The following is a 20,531-nucleotide window of genomic DNA, read 5'->3' on the forward strand; positions in this document are numbered from 1 at the left end:
AAAGAAAATTACAAAATTATGGTTGAATGCAATTCTTTCCAACACGGCCGCATATTCATCTTTCGAGAAACCATGCATGTGTCAAATTAACTTATTTGTTTTAGGAATTATTTCAAGAGTTTACACTAATGTGTTTGCCTTTACTCGGTCAATAAAGGCATCGGAATGAGTTGCCATTTTAATTTAAATCTTGTTTCTTATCCATATTAACAACCAACACTTAATTTGTGTTCAGTTTTCAAAATAAAAATATAAAAATAAACAAGCACACACGCTAAAAGCAATTTTCCTATATTGAGTTTACCTTCACTTGGCAACAATTTAGTTTTTAAGTGCATATTTTATAATTGTTCAACTTATTTTGGATATATCTATTTCTTGTTTAAACAAACACAATATGTCAATTAAAAGTGCATTTCCTTCGTGGTAAAAGAGTACCAAAATGTTTAAGTAAACTAGTCATTAATTGAATCTTGACTGAAGCATTCGTATGTTAATCATGTTGTGAAGAACTTAAGATTAATTGCATCTTTTGACGTAAAGACTCACTTCGCGATAAAACATCTGTCTTCGGTAGATTGGACAACCATTTTCCCCGTGCGAAATATTCTTCAATCCTTAATCTGTTCGTTTTCCATTTCTTCGCAGCGATCAGCTTTAAAAATTCATGAAGCAGTATAAAGCGAAGTAAATGATTTGTATGGTACGCATTCGGCAGTTAATTTCCGATATTAAGCAAGACGCGCTTTCTGATTGGTAGATTCGACGCATGGGCGTAAATAGGCGAGACGCTGAGCGTATCGGAGCCACGCGAAACTTTCCAGTTTCGGTAAAATTACCATGCCAACCCGCTTTAAACCATTTAATACCCGGAATACCCCTTGCGGAGAAGTTTGTATCAGAAGTGCATCCTGTCTGTTTTAAGATTTTTGAGGTGTGCGAAACTGCTACCAGTTTAAGTGAGTAAATTTTGTTTTAAAAGATGTATGTGGTCTTCCGAAATAGTTTTATTATAGTAATTTAATACAAGCGTTGATGAAGACTTGTACTATAATTTGAATTTATAATTGCAAAACTGATAATGCATGAAGGATAGAAAATGTGTCGCGCAGTATTGTTGTGTTTTCAGTTGTGTATTATATTAGCGGAAAAATTAACTGTGTGTGATAATTAAATTGTCTTAAAATAAAACTCATTTTTAAAATCAATACATGTACAACAAACATAAATTTTGAGTGATAAACCTTTAATCATTTACTAAATGATGCATTTATGAAAAATATTAATTACTGATAACAAGATTGTAACCGTGTATTTAATAGTTGATTACGCACAAATAGTTTATGACTGGTGAGTCCGAAAAGATATACAGTGATCAACTATCGTCTCATAAGGTAGAAATACTGTGTTTCTGCATCTATCTTTCAAATTAAACACAGTATCCTTCATAAGAACTATGCATTGTTTTTATTTATTCATTCTTTTCGGTAAATTAAAACAATTGTATTAATTGTGGTACTGCCTATTTGGGAGAAAGAGTGTATCTTTAAAGTTACTATTTTGGGAGCTATTTTAATACTAGGTACTGCATACACGGTTACTTTCTTAGTATGTAGACATGATTGTCTATCTGTATAAAAAGAAATGAAATTGTAATAAATCATATTATATCTGTACACACAACATGCTATGAAAATCACAGAAAGTTATCTCATAATTAATGTAAATTTATATAACTGAACCGTATGTGTATTTCAACTTTTAAAATTAGAATAGATTTGTTGGTCATTTAAATTAAACAGGAACACTTTTGAGTATTTGTACATACATTTTTAGTATGTCAAGGGCATAGATCTTTATTTTCCCAAAAGAGGCTGGGCTTTCCTATATCGTTTTCGTTTGTTGTCATTTAAAAAAAAAATATCGAAAATTGTGACTGAAAAGTTGATTCATACTGTTGTAATCAATCGGGAAATGTGACTACTTTCTGTATTGTTTTCTAGAAAATTATGTTCAACGTATGCGCCTTGACCTACACCGCCTCGGTGTCCATGCGTTTTGTATAAATTGTTGGTCATAATATCTTTAACGTAATTCATGTTGTTGCTCAGTATTGTTCGAACATCGTCGTATTTAAAACGTTAACACATATTTTTATTTTTGTTTATTAAAATTGTTTGCCATTCTTATGCTGTTGCTCTTATTTTCCAGAGCACTCAAAAATTGAAAATTGATTGTTTTTTCTCATGTGTATAACCAAATAAAACCTGATCCGTTATTCTCTAAACCATTTAAGACTTCAATGTTCCATATGTTTTATTTACAACTGAAACAATTATTTCCATTTAAAGAGACTCGCTCAAATTTTGGCACCATTTTTTCCGGTGTTGCATCCGAAAACCCTTATATCATTACTTATTTACTCTTTGATACCGAAATAGAAGAAAAAATACAATTAACGTATAAAAAGCTGGTTGTAGTAGGAATCAAACCTACGTCGACCAGACCATTTAAACAACAACAGAACAGCGATACCCATTCACTTGCCTACAGGGACTCATTCTAAGGTGACGGACATATAAACCTTAATTGAAAACATTGGTAGCATCACGTGATAATATCATACAATCAGGATACATCCTTTCGTTAGATCGCGTACGTAACGCATTTCAAAATTGGTATACGTATTTGGTATAGTGGTGCTTTGAAATGACTTAAAATTGGTTTTATCAAAGTTTCTGAAGCAGTTTGATTTCAATTATCGTGCTTAGATTTGTTGTTTTTTTCTCTTTATTACGAACGGTTATAAAGACATTTCACTGTTTTGTTCCTAACATCCGTGTTTACTGTTGGTTCGTCATCTGTAATTGAGATACCTAGATTGTGCAAACCATTTTTCAATTGACCAAATGTGAGAAGAATCTTGTTTTCAGACTCATGAATGCTTTAAACACGTTGAAATATGTTTTTTATATTTGTTTTTAACTTAATACACTTTGAAATGGGGTTAACACATTTTACGATTCCTCCAAAAATCTATGCCTACTGAAGTTATGTTAAACAGAACAGCCGATACCCAATGTTGAAATACATATCAAACATACACACATTAGATAATTGAAATATTGTAAATTAAAGTTTTTGAATATGTGAATGCATGAACAAAAAAAAATAAAGTAAAACTGTTAGTCTGTCTGCGCATTAAAGGTTTTCGGGACAAATAAACTGTTTGACGTAGACGTTTCATGCTATGTTAATTCTATGTGAATTATTGTAGTATCCATACAACTATAAGCTTTTTTAGCAAATCACTTTGTGATTAAAATATCACATTAATGATATGACCAATCAGTACGCTAAAAGGCATTATACATACATTTACAGTTATGTTGATTTTTTTTTATCTAAATTGACGATGCCACAACCTTTTATCAGGTTTTTCAGTGTTCAAAATATATTTATGTTGAACAAGCTTACATAGGCTCTTTGGGAACAAATTTATTTAGGAAATGGAAAAGAAAGAAAATTACAAGACACCTCTATCAGTCGAGTCTTTAGCTTATTTACACCTAAACGTTGTTTTTTTCTAATATTAATATTCCTCTATGCAAGACAACGGTAAAAAAACGAAACAAACTGTAGGTCTCTTCATATATTTTCCATTTGAATTCCTGTACGTTATATGAGCATGTTGTTTGAGGGTCACAGACAAATACTTTAGCTAAAAATATGCAAAGCAAATACAAAATATCTAACTAATTCGTAAACCCGTCCACATTGAGTGTTGGTCTGTGTGCTTGTGTAGGTGGAGTTTATACGTTGATGTCTCTAGTTCATTGTCGTCCTGTTTGAATTCTTGCCTAATGCCGCTTAGGATTTTGTTTGAATTTTTCATTGGTTAATTGGAAGATTTATCTTACCTTATCTTAACTTATTGGATGCCCGATGACCCCACATAATATTGCCATTATTTGAAACGGCATTGATTGCTGATGAATAAAATGTAAATAGATTTCCGAAGAATCATTATAAAATATTATAAAATAAAGTTATTTCGGTGTTTACTTTTTTGTTCTTTTATTGGCCTGAAATTGTTGACGTAAATTGGCATATATATATGAAAAAAATAAAAATAAAATAAAGATTGGCATAAGTTGTGTATATTCTTTCCCTGCACAACAATCTTTTCTAATGATATCAAAATTATATGGAGTCCACCTCGCATTCAATAGTTATACAATTGAACATCGGGTACTTAAAAGCAGTAGTGTTCCACATTAAGACGTTCTCATAACACACCTGTAATAAACGTTGATAATGCTGAACATGTAAATTTACATTTTAATGACCGATCCAAGGCGGTACCTAACAATCCTTAAACACACCTAGTTTTTATATAGTATATAATGTATGCACTGTGTTGTTTGTGGAGTTTTATGTTTTGTTCAATGTTTCTTGTTTGTGATTTTTTTTTGTGCTCTCTGTCTTTGGCGTTTACCCTGTGCCATTAAACGGGGTTTATGTTTAAACTATTGGCTACTGAGCTTGTTTCTTTAGTTTATCATATAAATAGTGTTGATGATTTGGAATGAGGACAGTGACTTGTCACATATAAAAATGAATTTCAAACATTTATTAGTTTGTGAGCATTTAAACATAATTCTCTCACATCAACATTTCTATGAGTCATGTGTTCAATACTAAAACAAATTGCTCGTAATCTTTCAATTTATCGAATTATAACAAAATAATCTCGTGGGAATTACAATTGTAAATAAAAACTGTTCATATAAGTTTGTGTCAAACATCAGCATTTAAAATTCCTACATAATGCTACAATAAATTATTAGTCACTGTAATGATATTTTTTTGTTTAATTTATTGGATTTTTGTTAAAGTCCTATGGTATTTTATTATGAAATTGTTTCATTCATTGGACCATAAAATTTGTTTAAAAGATGTTTCATTATTCTTAGATTTCTTAATTTTACAGAGAAGAATGCATATGATGACTTAATAATTTTAAAATAAACATTTCAATTACAAAGATATTTACGAGTAATAATTTAAAGAATAAAAGAGGAAAGTTCAAAAAGATGTATTGGACCTTAAAACCTTGTAATGGATTGAGTGGAGACTTCAATTGGCGATAAATTGGGGGTAATTTCAATTGAGGTTTAACGATGGGAGACTGGCTCCAATGAAAAGTGAACATCGCAACACAATAGAATGATGAGTAACCCGTTTATTCATTTAAGTTCATACTCAACAAAATTCATTTTGCATTCAAATCCCAATTACGTGGTTTATTGTTGTAAGTTAAGTTAAAACATTTTCCATATTGCGAACATGTTAAAGCTGCATTCTCACAGATTGAAGGTTTTAACAACTGTTTTTATTTTTTGTCTTGGAACGAGCCAAAATATTTGAAAACGCATGGAAACCAGTGAAATAAGACTGATGACAAAAAATCAGATCGCAGATTTTCATAGTTAAGTTAAAAAAAAAGAAGATGTTTTATGCATTTTTCTAAAACCGTTAGAAACGCTTTTAGCCCTTAAAATCTGCGTTTTGATCTATTGTCAGCAGTCTTATTTCACTGGTTTGCAGATATTTACGTGGAAATTAGCTCATTCCAAGACAAAATATAAAAAGTTGTCAAAACAGTAAATCTGTGAGAGTGCAGCTTTAAGAGAAAAAAACAAAAGTTATTTTTCATTCAAATCCCAATAACGTGGTTTATTGTTGTAAGTTTAGTTTAAACATTTGCTAAATTGTGAATATGTCAACAGTACTGCCAGATTTATATCCGTAGCTCGTATAATAAAAAATAATAAAAACTAAATTAGCTGCTCCCGAATCTTGGTTAATTTGAATTGTTTACTAATAACATATTTAGCTATTATATTGTATAATCTGTTTAGGTGCATTATACTAAAAGTGCAATGTTCATTATCATGTTTTATTTGCAAAAGTATGATCTTGAGGTAATTATAAGGTATTCATTAGATGTGGTAGGGTGTGCGCATGCTTTGTGTATCTGGGACCGGCAATGGTGTTCAAGTCCTCGACTTATTTAGTTTTCGATCCATCGTCAGTATAATATATATGAAAAAGGAAGGAATAATGGTCGGGACTAAGCCTCGACCTCGACCAATCGCCAGATTTCGAAAGATCGCCTGCTTGAAAGATCGCAGTTTAACTGTATATTGCAACTTAATGTTTTCGTGTACACTTGGCGTAACATCACACTTGTCCCATTTGTTTAATAAATTAAGTCCGTTAATTATTTTTATGCTGCTGCTGTTGTTACTGTTGTTGTCGTTGTTTTTGTTTCCATGTTTCGTTAGACATTGAGTGTGGCAAATGTGCTGATAGATTTCAACATATTAGAATACTATTTAATTTCATAAAGTAAACATTTTATAAAAAGGTGATGATCTGATTTTAGAAAATAAGCTTTGGGTTACTACTTTATTTTATATAAATACATTTTTGTTAAATTTAATAATTATGCATTAGTAGATTTTTGGGTGTTGGCGCAACCAACGCTTTTTGCTCATAAAGCGTTAAGCGTTTTGCTGTGACCGTGACGAGTATTTTTAAATCTGATAAAAATAAACAAGATCGTTTGGTTTAATTTTGACTTGATTTTAGTTTTAAAGAAATTTATATGAATACAATGACTACAAAATACTTTATAACAATTTCTTATCACTAAATGCGGTCGACTTTGTTCAGCTTATTAGAAAATTAACATTTTCGTCTAAACGAATTAAATGCACTGCTTTTTTCACAGTCATAAAAGAGCATTGCTAATCGCCTATGACACACAATGCGTGAGAAAAGATTACTTGTCTTCAAAGAAACCTTTATTACAGTCGCATGGTAACGTGCCTAACTTTTATGAAGTTTATGTAATGTCCGTAACTCGTTTTGTGCAATTTAAGTACGCTCGATTTAATTGCTGAACATAACAAATAATTTTTATTTCAGGATCGCTCCGGTTGTTAACATTAGAGGGACCTCAAAGATGCCTCACACAGGTTTGTAGCCATTTGAGTATTACCAAACGACATTTGTGTCCCTATCAAATGCATTGGCCCAGAGTTGCCTTAATAAAAATATACTTTGGCTTTAAGGCGACTGGGGTTGTCCCAGTATTTTCCATTGTCATATTAACATTTAACATCTGGTTGTGTTTTCGCCTCTACTAAGACCAACTATGGTTTTCTTAAAGATGCACTCTTACTCCCAAATACGATTTACCGCATATAATACAAATGTTTTAATATACCGAAAAGGATAAATCAATGTCGGAAACAATGGTTCTTACGAGGGATACTGCGTTTAATTTGAAATAAAGGTGCAGAAAATACGGTATTTCTACCAAATGTGAAAATAGTAGATCACAGTAAATATATTAGCACTCACCAATCATTTAATATTTTTGCGAGTTCAGCTATTAAATACACAGTTACAATCTTGTTATCAGTGATAAATATTTTCCAATATTGCATTTTTTAGTAAGTATTTATAGGTTTATCACTCAAATGTTATGTTTGTTCGACATGTGTATGTATTGATTTTAAATAAGAGTGTCACTTTAACCTTGCGTGAAGAATGTTGTCCTCGAGTTGTTGTTGTCGTGTTTCTGCTCGGTTTAGGTTTTGCAGGCAAGCCACTGTCGTACACATTTCCAAGTAAAACAACTGCAGTAGCCTAGTTATCAACTACATGTTTAATATGTCGTCAAAAACTCGTCGTTCGTGTAACGCCCCATGTCAATAGAAAGAAATATATATATTCAGAAGAAAAAAATGTATAGTGTGTAATGTCTAACTTGGTGAATTTATTTCAACACGCAAGTTCTAAATAGAACGTGATTTAATAGTCCACTTTGCGTTAAATGTCTTGAAAGTTTTAATTATTTAAGGTGATTTTCAAGATATAAAATGTGTTGAACCGCAGTGGTTTTTTATTACCAAGTTTGAGCACTGTGTAATTTTTATTACACTATTCCCGTCAGTAAATTTCCAAGTACCATCAGAGACACACATGCGATATAAGTAACACGAACTTCTACTGTGGCCCAACTCACTTGCAACTACATATTTTTGAATGAACATTTGTATAACAATTTGATATTTTGTATTTATAAGTTATCTAAATAGAGGTTAATTGTTGTTGTTTTGTAAGATCGTTATTAATTATATATTTTCGGGTGATTTCTTCACAGTGAAATACCCATTTGATATTTTCATTGATATGAACTTTAAGCCCGCTCCCACTTCAAAACCAATAGTCAGCGCTCACAGGGACAAAACTTCAAAAACGTCATTTCCGTAATCGCGTTACTTTTGCGTAAAATGTTGTGCATATTTGAAATTAAAATACAATTAACTTTTATCTTATAACCTCTTTTAGGCAATGGCATTTCATAAAAAGAAAGAAAAAAACAGCGTTTTAATGTAAACAGGCAATATATTTATCACTTCGTGAACACCCCAAGTAAATACTTCACTTTTGGCTCTGCCATTCTTGGTATTTACCTTTCCTGTTCAATCGATCAAATATATTACGATCTCTCACTCAAAAAATATTTCTCTATATATTTCACTGAGTGAGCAGCAAAAGTAACACGAGCGGCGTGAATTGGTGAAAAAAATGCTGATTTTGTATTTTGACGAGACGTGTACCGTCTTGGCGTTATAAACATCGGCCAATATAATTGTTTTAGGCGGACTTTTAAGTTCTTTATGAACAGTAGTAAGTGAATATATAAAGGTTTTGTGTGTTTTTTTATGACCTTGTGTGTCTCTCGTTGAATGACTGGCAGACCTTCCGCCCTGAACCTCTGAACAATAATACCATTGAAAAAACAGGTACAAACCCACTAGTCACCATTTTGACGAAGACCCTGTTTAAAGGCATCGTATTAAAGTGACAGTATTATTCAAAATCAATACATACTCATGTATAACATATTTTTTTAATGATAAACCTTTAAATACTTACTAAATAATTCATTTATGGAAAAAATTAATAACTGATAACAATATTGTACCCATGCATTTAATGTCTGAAAACTCAAAACAAAAATGATTGGTGAGTGCTAAAAGATTTACTGTGATCTACTATCGTCTTAAAAGGTAGAAATACCGTGTTTTCTGCATTTTTCTTTCAAATTAAACTCGGTATCCTTCATAAGAACCAGTGCTTTACAGACACTAAACGAGAAAGCAACAACGCCTCAAAACAACACAGACAATACTACACATGCATTAGAATATCTTAATTAATAAATGTGTTAGGGTAACCGCCTCCAACTGTCAGCGAAAGGTCTTTGTATATTGTATCAAACCCGTTTGGACCTGTGGATATTAAGGATAAAAACCAATGTTGCGTTATAAACTTTATTTGGATAATACATCCGTACCATAAAGTTATCACCAATTTTACCATAAAGTTATCACCAATTTTAATGGTTTTGTGATAGACTGACGTCAACAGTTGAAAATAAAAAAACGCTATGGTAGGTGTGTAGTGTGAATATCTTTTAATATATTTTGATATCAAACTCGGGTCAATCTCTAGGTAGCATGGCCATTAAATTAAGTAAAACAAGGTGGTACTTAGTGTCACTAACTCTCCATATCGCAAATTCCCAAATTTCATTTCAGTATAACGAATTACAATTTAGTGTGTGATTTTCACAGTTTATTACTTTATGTAATTGATATTTATTTTATATTTATATACAATTAAGTCTGAATGTACTCATAATTTTATCCTATGTTTCCTTTAAATGATCGATGTGTAAACTGAATAAAAAATTTAATACTATTCGACTTAATTATATTGTGTTTTTCTTCCTTTTTTATTTGTATCCATTAAAAGATTATCTTAATTGGTTTCGTTCATACATCGCAAGCTGAGATATGCTAATTCTCAAAATATATTTTGACAGTTTAACTTACTGCAATACGACATAATGTGTTTGAATTTTTAGTTCGATTTTTTGTCGGTGAAGAAAATTAAACACATATATATTGGAAGGGTAATAATGAAAGTCATTCGTCATTATTAGCTATACTATTTTGAGCTAATTGAGACAAAATAAGGTATTTGCACAATCACTAATTCGTGATTATTGGTATAACAATTGATCTGAAATAACTAGCATTTGAATATTGACTGACAATGGATCATGCGAAACCAGTTTTAAGTGATTTATTCTACGATTTATATCAAGTCTTTACAAAAAAATATCGTACTTGTCGTATGATACAAATTTACATCTAAGTCGACGTTGAAACGCAATTAAAATAATGTACCTATAAAAAGCTGCAGTAATTTAATTACAAAGGCAGAAGAATCGTCTGTCGAACTTGCCCGTAAAAGCACCCTAACCGAGGCCGACTCATACAAAGAAAGGTCTCCGCTCCGTTTTAAGTCTCCAAACAAGCGCGTCTTAATTTTTTGTAGATTTTACCTGATAGTACCCGCGTGTGATAACGGAGAAGACTGTAATAACTTTATTAATATTTCACTCCGTAGTTTCAGCCGCTGTTTTATATTTTATGATACAGAATTAATCTAGCAAAGACACTCAGACAAATGAGGAGAAGTCGTATCATCTTCTGATTCAAAATCGATTTGTGCTTTTAATATCTGAAATCACTTAAAGGTCCTGCTTGAAATTAGGAAAATATCATCTTATTTGCAACATTAAGATCAAAATACTTCGTGACCAGTCATTATAATAGTATTAGCATATGTGAACCAAACAGATTCATTTGCGGCGGTAAAAGAGAGGAAAAGGGTAAAAAAAGGATAGAGAAAAATACTGGTCGCATATTTCAAAAGTTTATACGCAAATCATTGTTCCATGCTGGTCAATAGTATTATTTTGTTTAATTTAACGTCATCCAAATAGTGAAGCTAGCCTATCTTTTCACTAAACTAGTGTGTATTTAATTGAAGTGAAGCACTATTATCTGTTCACTATATTAGTGTTTATTTAAAGTAAAGCATTTGACCGTGCTATTTGATCTTTAAATGAACGATAACGAATAGCCACAAAATGTTTTAACTCGTCAAAGGTCATTATTATTTTGTTTGTTTGTTTTGATATTAAAAGAAGGATCTACAAACGGTTTTATTTTGTATATTTAAAAGTATTTATTAGAGAAAAGGGTTTTAACAAGGACGCACCGTATGTTGTTTACTGTACGCAGTATTTAATTTTAGTATTAAAAATATAAACGTTTGATGCAGTGTGGCTAGAAAGAGTAATCGCTTCTGTACTGTCTTTCTAAATTATTACATTTTAAGTTTAAGTTGCATATATATTCAACATTCACAGTTTTCCGGATGAGGTTTGACTAATGTTGAGCTAAACTCGTGTTTTAATGCAACTCTGTTCACACTTTTAATTTTTATGACCTTACATATTGCGAAAATGATATCAAAACACCATTAAAATGAAATAGATTTAATCAATTTTCCAAACGATAATATGCTTTTAAGATAAAACATGATATGAAAACGCATGCATACAATGCGGTAAATGATAATTGATTTTAAGATTGAAGATACATTTTAAAATCGTATAGAAATCATTAAGATGTTTTAATTGTAAAACGTAATTCGCGTAGTTAATGCCAGAAGCTCCCAAACCCTATTAAAGGTTGATATCTCTTGATGACTTGTGGTATTTACATAACGAACTATGTTTTTCATGCCTGTATGGTGCAGTGTGATAGGCTGATCTGTAATGATGTTTATGATTATTTAACAAGATGATGATTTATATGTCTCCAGTTTTCAATTATAACAATAATAATTCTACAGTCGGCTACTAATTTGTTGAGGTTTTTGCAATAAAATAATGTTTCTGATTTTAGATAAATATTCTAAATTTAATTAATACATTTTATTTATTTAAAGTACTTCCCAACAGAATAGATAAACAGTATTCGTTTTTTAACATCCTACACAACTTTTAAAATCAACTTACATCTGCACACGGTTTATACACGGTTTTTGACTCTGCAGTTTTCATTATATTATTGCAATGGAAAAGCTTTATTAAAAATAAGATTTATTGTTCGACGTCGAGATGTGTGCACAGTTTTATAAAATGGAAAACAGTGAAGCATTCACTTGGAATTTAATTGGATATCTCTCTCTCTCTCTCTCTCTCTCTCTCTCAATTCAATTTCATTGTTGTTGTTTTTAAATTTTAGTATGTTTCTTTATTGCTGATGATTGGCTTCAACAATGTATATATGCTTATCATATATGCTTGTATTGAAGGTCAGACCGGCGTCAACCAACTAGGTGGTGTCTTTGTTAATGGGCGGCCCCTCCCAGACCACGTGAGACGGAGAATCGTGGAACTGGCTCATATGGGCGTCCGTCCATGCGACATTTCCAGACAACTTCTTGTTTCACACGGCTGTGTCAGCAAAATACTGACTCGGTACTATGAGACTGGGTCAATCAAACCAGGCTCAATCGGGGGAAATAAGCCAAAGGTATTAACAAATGAAACTATGGTTACGGCAAATTTATCGAAATTATGAATAAATTGAGAATTATCGATACTCTTTCATGTTTATATCTTTTATCTGATATTCATATAGATAATTCGTTTTAGGAAATTTACTATTTCAAATTTGTTAAGTAAATAATATGACTAATACTAAAACATGTTATTAAAAATGCTGATTTGGTTTATCATTTCAAACTCACTTGTGTTCTTCTTTTGTTTCAGCAAGTTGCGACTCCTCTTGTTGTACGGAAGATTCTACAACTAAAAAAAGACAATCCTTCCATTTTTGCCTGGGAGATTCGAGACTACTTACTATCCCAACGCATCTGCGACGACCAATCGATTCCTAGCATAAGCTCTATAAATAGAATATTACGTAACGCTGGCGCTTTTAATAGCGAGGGCGTTCTGGCCAATGATATGTCTCCATTATATTACCCATCATTCCCGGCTGGTCCTTCACTGCAGGCGTTATATCAAAGACACCATCCAGCTTCTCTTTATCCTTTAAACATACCAGGTCTGTCTTACCCTAGGCTAGTGCAGCCCCTTAATAATCTCGAGCCCGGCGAAGTCCCCACCGAGCCGTCAATCTCAAAGTTAACGCAAGACCCTGAGCAAACTTGCGACTCAACAAGATCACCAAAACTGCACAAACGGCGTTGCTCCGAGGAGGGTGATAAAACCTTTGCTTCGTCCTCTGGCAAGAGGCTGAAAGATGACAGGCTTGCCAAAGACGTTGAAGAGGGCGATAAACAAACAAGCCAGATAACAAAAGGTACCGTTTTTATTTCAGCATTTATTGGCGATTACTGTAATTGGTTGTAAATTATTGATGAATAAAACGGGATTTGTTACCAATGAATCATTTATAGGACGGTAAACGTTCAAATTTGTGTCTGTAATAATAGAGTGGGCAGGGCCCTATTCTTCAATTACTGCTGTTAAGGTCCCTGTGTATTGAAAGGCCGTGAAATGTGAGAGCGGTAATTGTGTGTATTTTAACGCTGGGAATCTGAACACAGGCTTGCATGTGCTAGAACATCTGATCCTGTCGCTAGTCTTTTACCTGTCAACATAAAACTGCACCCCTAATTTCTTGAGCGAAGTCTTGTAATTACTTCATTTTGGTTTCTTCATTGGACATATCGTAAATTAAGTTTTCAATAGTTGAAATCTGGGTTTTAGTTTTTGTTGAACTTTTATATTTCATTTTTTGGAAAGTCATTGTGACAACATTTCACACCAGCTTGCATATTTCTATCTTAAATCATAGGGCGTTAAAAGCTTGTGATTTTATGATTACGTTATCGTTTTTTTAAGATTAATAACTTAAGAAAAATAACTCTGGATTTAACTTTGAAATTAAACTGCGACTGTGAAATATTACCCTTTTTCTACTTTTGTGCTGTATTTATTTATGTACTGCTTCACAGGATAATTCTCACCTAAATGCCCATGACGCCTTAAATCAAGCATACTTTATAAATAAATAACACGAAACTGTTTCAAACTGACATTATTTCATGAAATAAGGCTCGCGTATAGATATATTTAATTGCACTTAGTTTTGAGTTCTTTCTTTGATAAGTTTCTAAAGTACAGTTGAAAAATACAATATATATATACAGTTAAAATACTGTATGAAGTTTATTATACGAGGGCTGTCCCACTAAATTGTAGACTTTGTTGATAAAAAAATTATACAACGTCACATATGAAAAATACTTTGCATCTAATTTATTCAATATATAACAAATAAAAAAATCAAGAAAACTGAAACGTTATTGTTTAGTTAAGTGTTCATACATTGTTTTTAATGTACAAGTATACCTTACCGGCGCAGTCTGATTAACAAACGTTAGAAAATTCATTAGTTCTGATTAAAGTGTTCTGAGAAGACATTTGCGTCAATTTCCCCCGGAAAAACGTCATATTGTGTGGCGACGCCGTTATTTTGACATCATCATGTTAAGTTTTAAACAATATTGACGTTATTACTGACAACGATACGCACGATAACATTACATCATCACAATCTGTGTTGAGCAGAAAATGGCAACTCGTAGCAACAATGATCTTAAATATTTCTGAAAAACGAATGATGCAGATAACATGTTTTTATACACTAATGAAGGGTAATATAATATATTAAGGATCTATACAATGTTTTTTTAGTAATATCCTGAAACTCCAATAACTCTTTAGGTAATGTCCTGAAAAATCGGTTGTACAGAATAGTATTTTAATACTTTATTCATAACAATACTGTATTCATAACAAGTATAAACACTACTTCACAACTTAAGTTCTGCCGTATGTCACTATAATTGTTCATCTAACCGATTACTGGTTAAATCAACAATCAATCATTTTAGATGATTTATAAAACATATTAACTAAATAAGAACGTGAATGGATTTCTAAGCCGAAGAAATCTATGTGCAAGAAATTTATACCAACAATTCAAACGATATGCCTAAAGTGATATTGCGTGCCGTAGCAAATTGGCATGATTGTAAGCCAATTAAAGACTGCTGCAAAACAGGGTGGAAGAGCAGGTGCCTTTCTGTCTTTGGAACGCAATTACTGTCTCTTGTGTCAAGAACCATCGAGCCTTTTCCATGGATTTTACACAAAACAGAATTAACAGGCCCAAATCCAAATATCCCAGGGTCTTTTATGCATTAATAGATGATAAAGACACCTTTATTATCTGTCGTTAAATTTAAATGCATCATAAAATCGCCACCCAGTTATCATAGGGTTAGTGAATTGTTGTAGACATGGTATTTAGTTACTGTTAAGTAATGTTATGATCCTAACGCGTATACGTAAGAAAGAAGCACCTGTCAATATGATTTTAGTTGTAATTTGATGTTCTTTAAGTTATGTTACAATAATGTTTGGCAGTTTATCTTTATAAACATCAGTGACAAGTATTTGCGTAACCTTTTTATGATCAACCATACTTTTTAAAGTACAATTTTACGGCAATGTTGTTCATATATAGATAAAGGTATGTTTTAATGTGTGTGTGTTGTCTTATAAAGTATGATTTATAAGTATTTCTCAAAATCATAAATACTTAAAGGAAATTTATATGTACAACCCCAGAAGTTGAACATTCAAATTAACCCTGTAATGGCCCCAACGGCAATGAACGATGGACACAAGCATATGGGCACCACATAACCAAATACAAGCACCACAAACAGGCCAAACTCGCATCATCTTAGCTTTACCCATAGATGATGGCATTACCGCCTTGGAACTGTCAGTGAAACACGAGATCATTGGAAAACGAGTCTATTGGGGACTTAAACTACATGTACTTTATATGACCATAACCTTCCAGTTGACCAAACATAAATCATAGCATGCTTAAGAATAAATAAATGCCATTCAAAGTGTCTTTCCAGACAGCTTTGGCAAAAAAGTCGCCAATATACGACTATCGATTGGTCTCTGAAACCTACTAATTCCATTTTAAGACGTAGGCGGAGCTCGACATTCTTAGGCATTCTAAACGTAACAAACACCTTTATTTTCTTAGAAAGCTTCATTTGGTATGCACACTTAGATGACAATGCATTAAACTCCTCGTTTATGTTCTGAATTTATCAATTTTAGATGAACAGATAAGAGAGGGATCAATTAAGACATTTTGGTCATTTATGGAATTTGCTACCATCACCTTTTGACAGAACCGAGCATCTTTATCGTCTAGTTTGATCACTGCTTGTTCCGATTCCGTTTTATTGTCTATTAAATCACACCTAAGGTACATAATTGGGAAATTTACTTCACTTCGGGACGTCGCGTCTGAATTATTAATGTAACCATTTGCATTTGTCTCGGATTCAAAGACGTATTAAGAGAACTTGTCACTCTGATAAAGGGCATGTTTCTGCAGGCAATCAAGACTATTAACATACTAATTAATAATATACGGAACAAACATATTTTAACACTGGTCTGGTTTTGATGGGCTCGAGGTCATAAGCGGGAAAGGAAATAACTTCTTTTCAGAAAATGCTAATGACTCTTTATATTGATTTGTTCTTATACAGGGCGAGAAATCACGTGACTTAATGGGGTTCTCACATGAGTCAACACGGGTCACCGATTTGAACAAACAATTAAGTTACGTTATATCCTAAATAACTTTTTTGTTTTGTTTTTTCTGCTTCTACACGTGTGAAATTTTGGGATTTACTTGTATTTTAATGATGCAATCCTTGGCCAAATTTTAAACTTGACCGGTTTTGTAGAACGATGCAACGCTGAAATTTTGGCAAGGTCACGTGATTCCTCACCCTGTATACTGCCTTTATTACCGTTCTTTTTATTTAAAAACTTAGCATACACGTTTCACACCCAGCACTTCATCCACGGAATTCGTCTGCAAGTGATGTCTGTATGCTGTCGTTCAGTACATGAAATTACTTTTAAAATGTTGAAAGCTAGTTCACTCATTGTCATTGTTTCAACTTGATGCGGCTTATATTTCTTATTTTGTTATTATTAATAACTGTTGAGCTAATGCTACATATAAAATTGTTTAAATCCCATGAAACTCGTGTTCCATTGAAGATTGTTAAAGCTATTTTGATGCGTGTGCGGTCTGTGGTGTTTCTACGTTTGTGTCTATCGTTTATGCCCTTAAAGTGTGCATCTTAACAGCTTAACAGGCAGTGTGTGTATACCACGTGATAAATTGCGTCATAAATGCTACGTCGAAAGGCATTATTTTGCTTTGAATGAAGACTTTAAACAAAGATAACTTTACTATTTCTTCACCATTTTAAATGAAACATAACGCAGTTTATTTAAAATGGTGAATAAAAAGAAAATATATCATTGTTTTAAGTCTTCATTTTAAGAAAAGTGTTGCCTTCCGACGCAGCATATATGACGTGGTATACACACACTGACAGGGCTTATTTTTATTGTTTGCTACTGGCGCCACATCTCTGCAGTGTTCGTTGTTTTAAAGACAATACATGAAACATATTCTATAACATTGTATAACAAGTATTTGTAAGCAAATTGTTACCACGAACAAAACAAACAATAAAGGTATTTTCTTTATTTTTAGATGATGATAAAACTATCCCGAAGGTTCCGGACGATACTCGGAAAGAACACCGTACGAAGACCCTGTATTCAATTGCTGACTTGGTTAATACGAACAAACCAACGGAAGATGTCAGCAGGACAGTAGCAGACGACATGACAAAACACGCGTTCCACTTTCACAACAGTCGCCAATATCAGGCGTTTGATTTTTGGAAACAACATCACCTTTATTTACCAAATATGTACTCTGGACCTGTGTCGACTGCGGCGTATGATCACGTGACAGTAAGACAGATGACGTCAGCAATAGCTTTACGATGTCAAGGAGACGCTCGTTTTCCTCCGTGTTGAATTGTGCGTGACTCGTGTGAATTAAGCTTAATTATATTTAATGAACGACATCTCTCCGTGACTCTGAAGCGACGCTCACGCTTTCTGTGTGCGCTTGGAATCTAAAGAAAACGTATAGTGGTTTTCTGTGTTTTTAGCCCTGATAATTACGGTTAATTAGCCCAAACGATTTCAAAAACTAACGAAGTTAATGGAACATGTAATGGGTTTATTTTTCCGATTTCATTAAGGCCGGAAATCGTTCTCAGGAAAACGACAAAAAGCAAAGAAACATACCTTTTTGGCGTTTTCTTCGTGTGATAAAACGTATTTGTTTTACCGTTATCTTATCTTTTGTTCTCATCATGCCGAGATGAATAAATGTCTGTAAATGGAATTCGTTTTCAGCGTTTTATTGCGTTTCTTTTACAGTCGGAATTAACTTCATCTCTTGAATCTGCCGCAGTTTCCTGGAGACAAAACGTGCTAATTGTTGTTTACGTTGAACGGGTTACCATAAATGCTGCACAATTAAAGTAGCAATAAATGCGATTAAAATTTGACACAAAATCTGCAATTTTGCGGTCTGCTCGCACGAAACGCATGTGGCATAAAATACAAGAAAACTATGCGTATATTGTCGTGAATACGATAACAATATAATAGGGTTATTAGTACTGCGTTTTGATGATCCGGGAGGGCGTATTCGACTCTAGTTGATTTTTGAAGATTCGGATTTCACTAGGCGCAAAAAAACAGAGGTCATATGAAGATTTGTTAAGCAAGCTGTATGCCCATATATGAATTGATATTGATTTTAACCTTGCGTTAATCCTTTCGGACAATAAATTGTTCCATTTTTTTTCTTGGGGGTGGGGGAGTAGCACCCCAAAGCCCCCTTCCAACATTTTAAGGGCGGGTAGCACCCCTAAGCCCCCCTGCCAACATTATAAGGGGGGTACCACCCAAAAGCCCCCCCCCTGCAAACACTTTAACTATTAAAATGTCGGTTCTGAGTGAGGGGCGAATGAAAAAATAGTGTACCCCTAAGTAACGCCCCTCTCACGTCAAATCCCGGATCCGCCACTGAATTGTTTACGTTAATGAATAAAATGTTTTAAATTTAATCTGAAAGTTTAGGCGACTGAGAGCGATACAATAGTGTTCCCATTGTTATATTTCTGCCCGTGGAATCTGCTTGTCCAACACTGACAATGTCAACTAGCACCTGCTAATGTACCAGCCAATTGAAACCACGCCCCCCCCCCCCCCCAAGTCCGGGGAATAGCGGGGACTTTGACTTTCGGTCCAGCCAAGCCCGGGCAAAGTCCCCGCCCTGCGGTAACGAACTGCTCGTGTTAACCCCCGCCAAATGCTCTCGCACCTAAGGGACTCTAGGTAAGGCCCATTCCCCGCTATATTTGGCGGGAAAACAAAACCACCGCATTTTCCCGGCACTGCGGGGCCACCTGGAAGGTAAAAACACGACCCACTTCCCCGACTATCCCCGGACCTGGTGGGGCCGTGGTTACAATTGACTGGTGCATAAATCGGTATTCTATTTTCAAAAACCGCCTAGTCGTCATCAACGATTTCGATGGACCTTGACCCTCCAACACGGTTTATGTTTGAATTCACGACTACTGGGGTTTGTCCCTGTAGTTTTCATGTATTACTGGCTCAGGGCCCCATTTCACTAAAGATGGTAAGGCTAAAGGTCGTAACTTTCCATGCGTAACTCCTTATTGAGCTTAACAGGCTTAAGTAGCTGATTTCAATTAGCCAAAATACATACTTAAATTTGGTTTTGATAAATGAAAAATTGTTTATTGTGAATATCGTAAAGATACTTCTTGATTAAAGTCTAAACACCCGTAAAGAAGTAAATATTGCTCAAATTATACCAAACCAAAAAAGTGAGCTTACCTTGATCATGTTATAAAGGACTTAAAAAGTTTCGAGAAATTGGGGCCGGGTGTACTTGAGCACTCCTAAGCAGCGTTAGTTTTACGACTAAGATATCTTACAAAAAGGGGACCTGCTTCTGAGAATAATTTTAAGTTCCTTATAAAAGGATTAAACTCAATAATATCAAACAAAACGCTTTTAATATCAAACATGACGCCGTCAATATCAAACATGACACTGCCAATATCAAACATGACGCTGTCAATATCAAAACATGACGCTGTCGATATCAAACATGACGCTACCAATATCAAAACATGACGCTGTCGATATCAAACATGACGCTGCCAATATCAAACATGACGCTGTCGATATCAAACATGAAGCTGCCAATATCAAACATGACGCTGCCAATATCAAACATGACGCTGTCAATCTCAAACATGACGCTGCCGGTATCAAACATGACGCTGCCAATCTCAAACATGACGCTGCCGGTATCAAACATGACGCTGCCGGTATCAAACATGACGCTGCCAATATTGAACATGACGCTGCCGGTATCAAACAGGACGCTGCCAATATCGAACATGACGCTGCCAATATCGAACTTGACGCTGCCGGTATCAAACATGACGCTGCCGGTATCAAA

General features: G+C 33.7%; 1 protein-coding gene across 1 annotated transcript; it reads left to right on the forward strand.

Annotated features, from left to right (window-relative positions):
- Nucleotides 1-892: 892 nt before the first annotated feature.
- On the forward strand, nucleotides 893-18,212 carry LOC128216251 (paired box protein Pax-1-like). The gene is made up of 5 exons (XM_052922820.1): nucleotides 893-959; nucleotides 6,997-7,046; nucleotides 12,322-12,542; nucleotides 12,782-13,337; nucleotides 17,661-18,212. The coding sequence occupies exons 2-5, from the start codon at nucleotides 7,034-7,036 to the stop codon at nucleotides 17,990-17,992; spliced, it is 1,122 nt and encodes a 373-aa protein (XP_052778780.1). The 5' UTR covers nucleotides 893-959; nucleotides 6,997-7,033; the 3' UTR covers nucleotides 17,993-18,212.
- The last annotated feature ends 2,319 nt before the right edge of the window (nucleotides 18,213-20,531 follow it).

This window comes from Mya arenaria, chromosome 14 (genome assembly GCF_026914265.1).
Source record: "Mya arenaria isolate MELC-2E11 chromosome 14, ASM2691426v1".
NCBI lineage: Eukaryota > Metazoa > Mollusca > Bivalvia > Myida > Myidae > Mya > Mya arenaria.

Bases quoted from the DNA above. Each gene is read 5' to 3' on its own strand.
- LOC128216251 (XM_052922820.1), top strand. The intron at 12,543-12,781 runs GTATTAACAAAT...CTTTTGTTTCAG, and splicing joins TCGGGGGAAATAAGCCAAAG to CAAGTTGCGACTCCTCTTGT. The intron at 13,338-17,660 runs GTACCGTTTTTA...CTTTATTTTTAG, and splicing joins AACAAGCCAGATAACAAAAG to ATGATGATAAAACTATCCCG.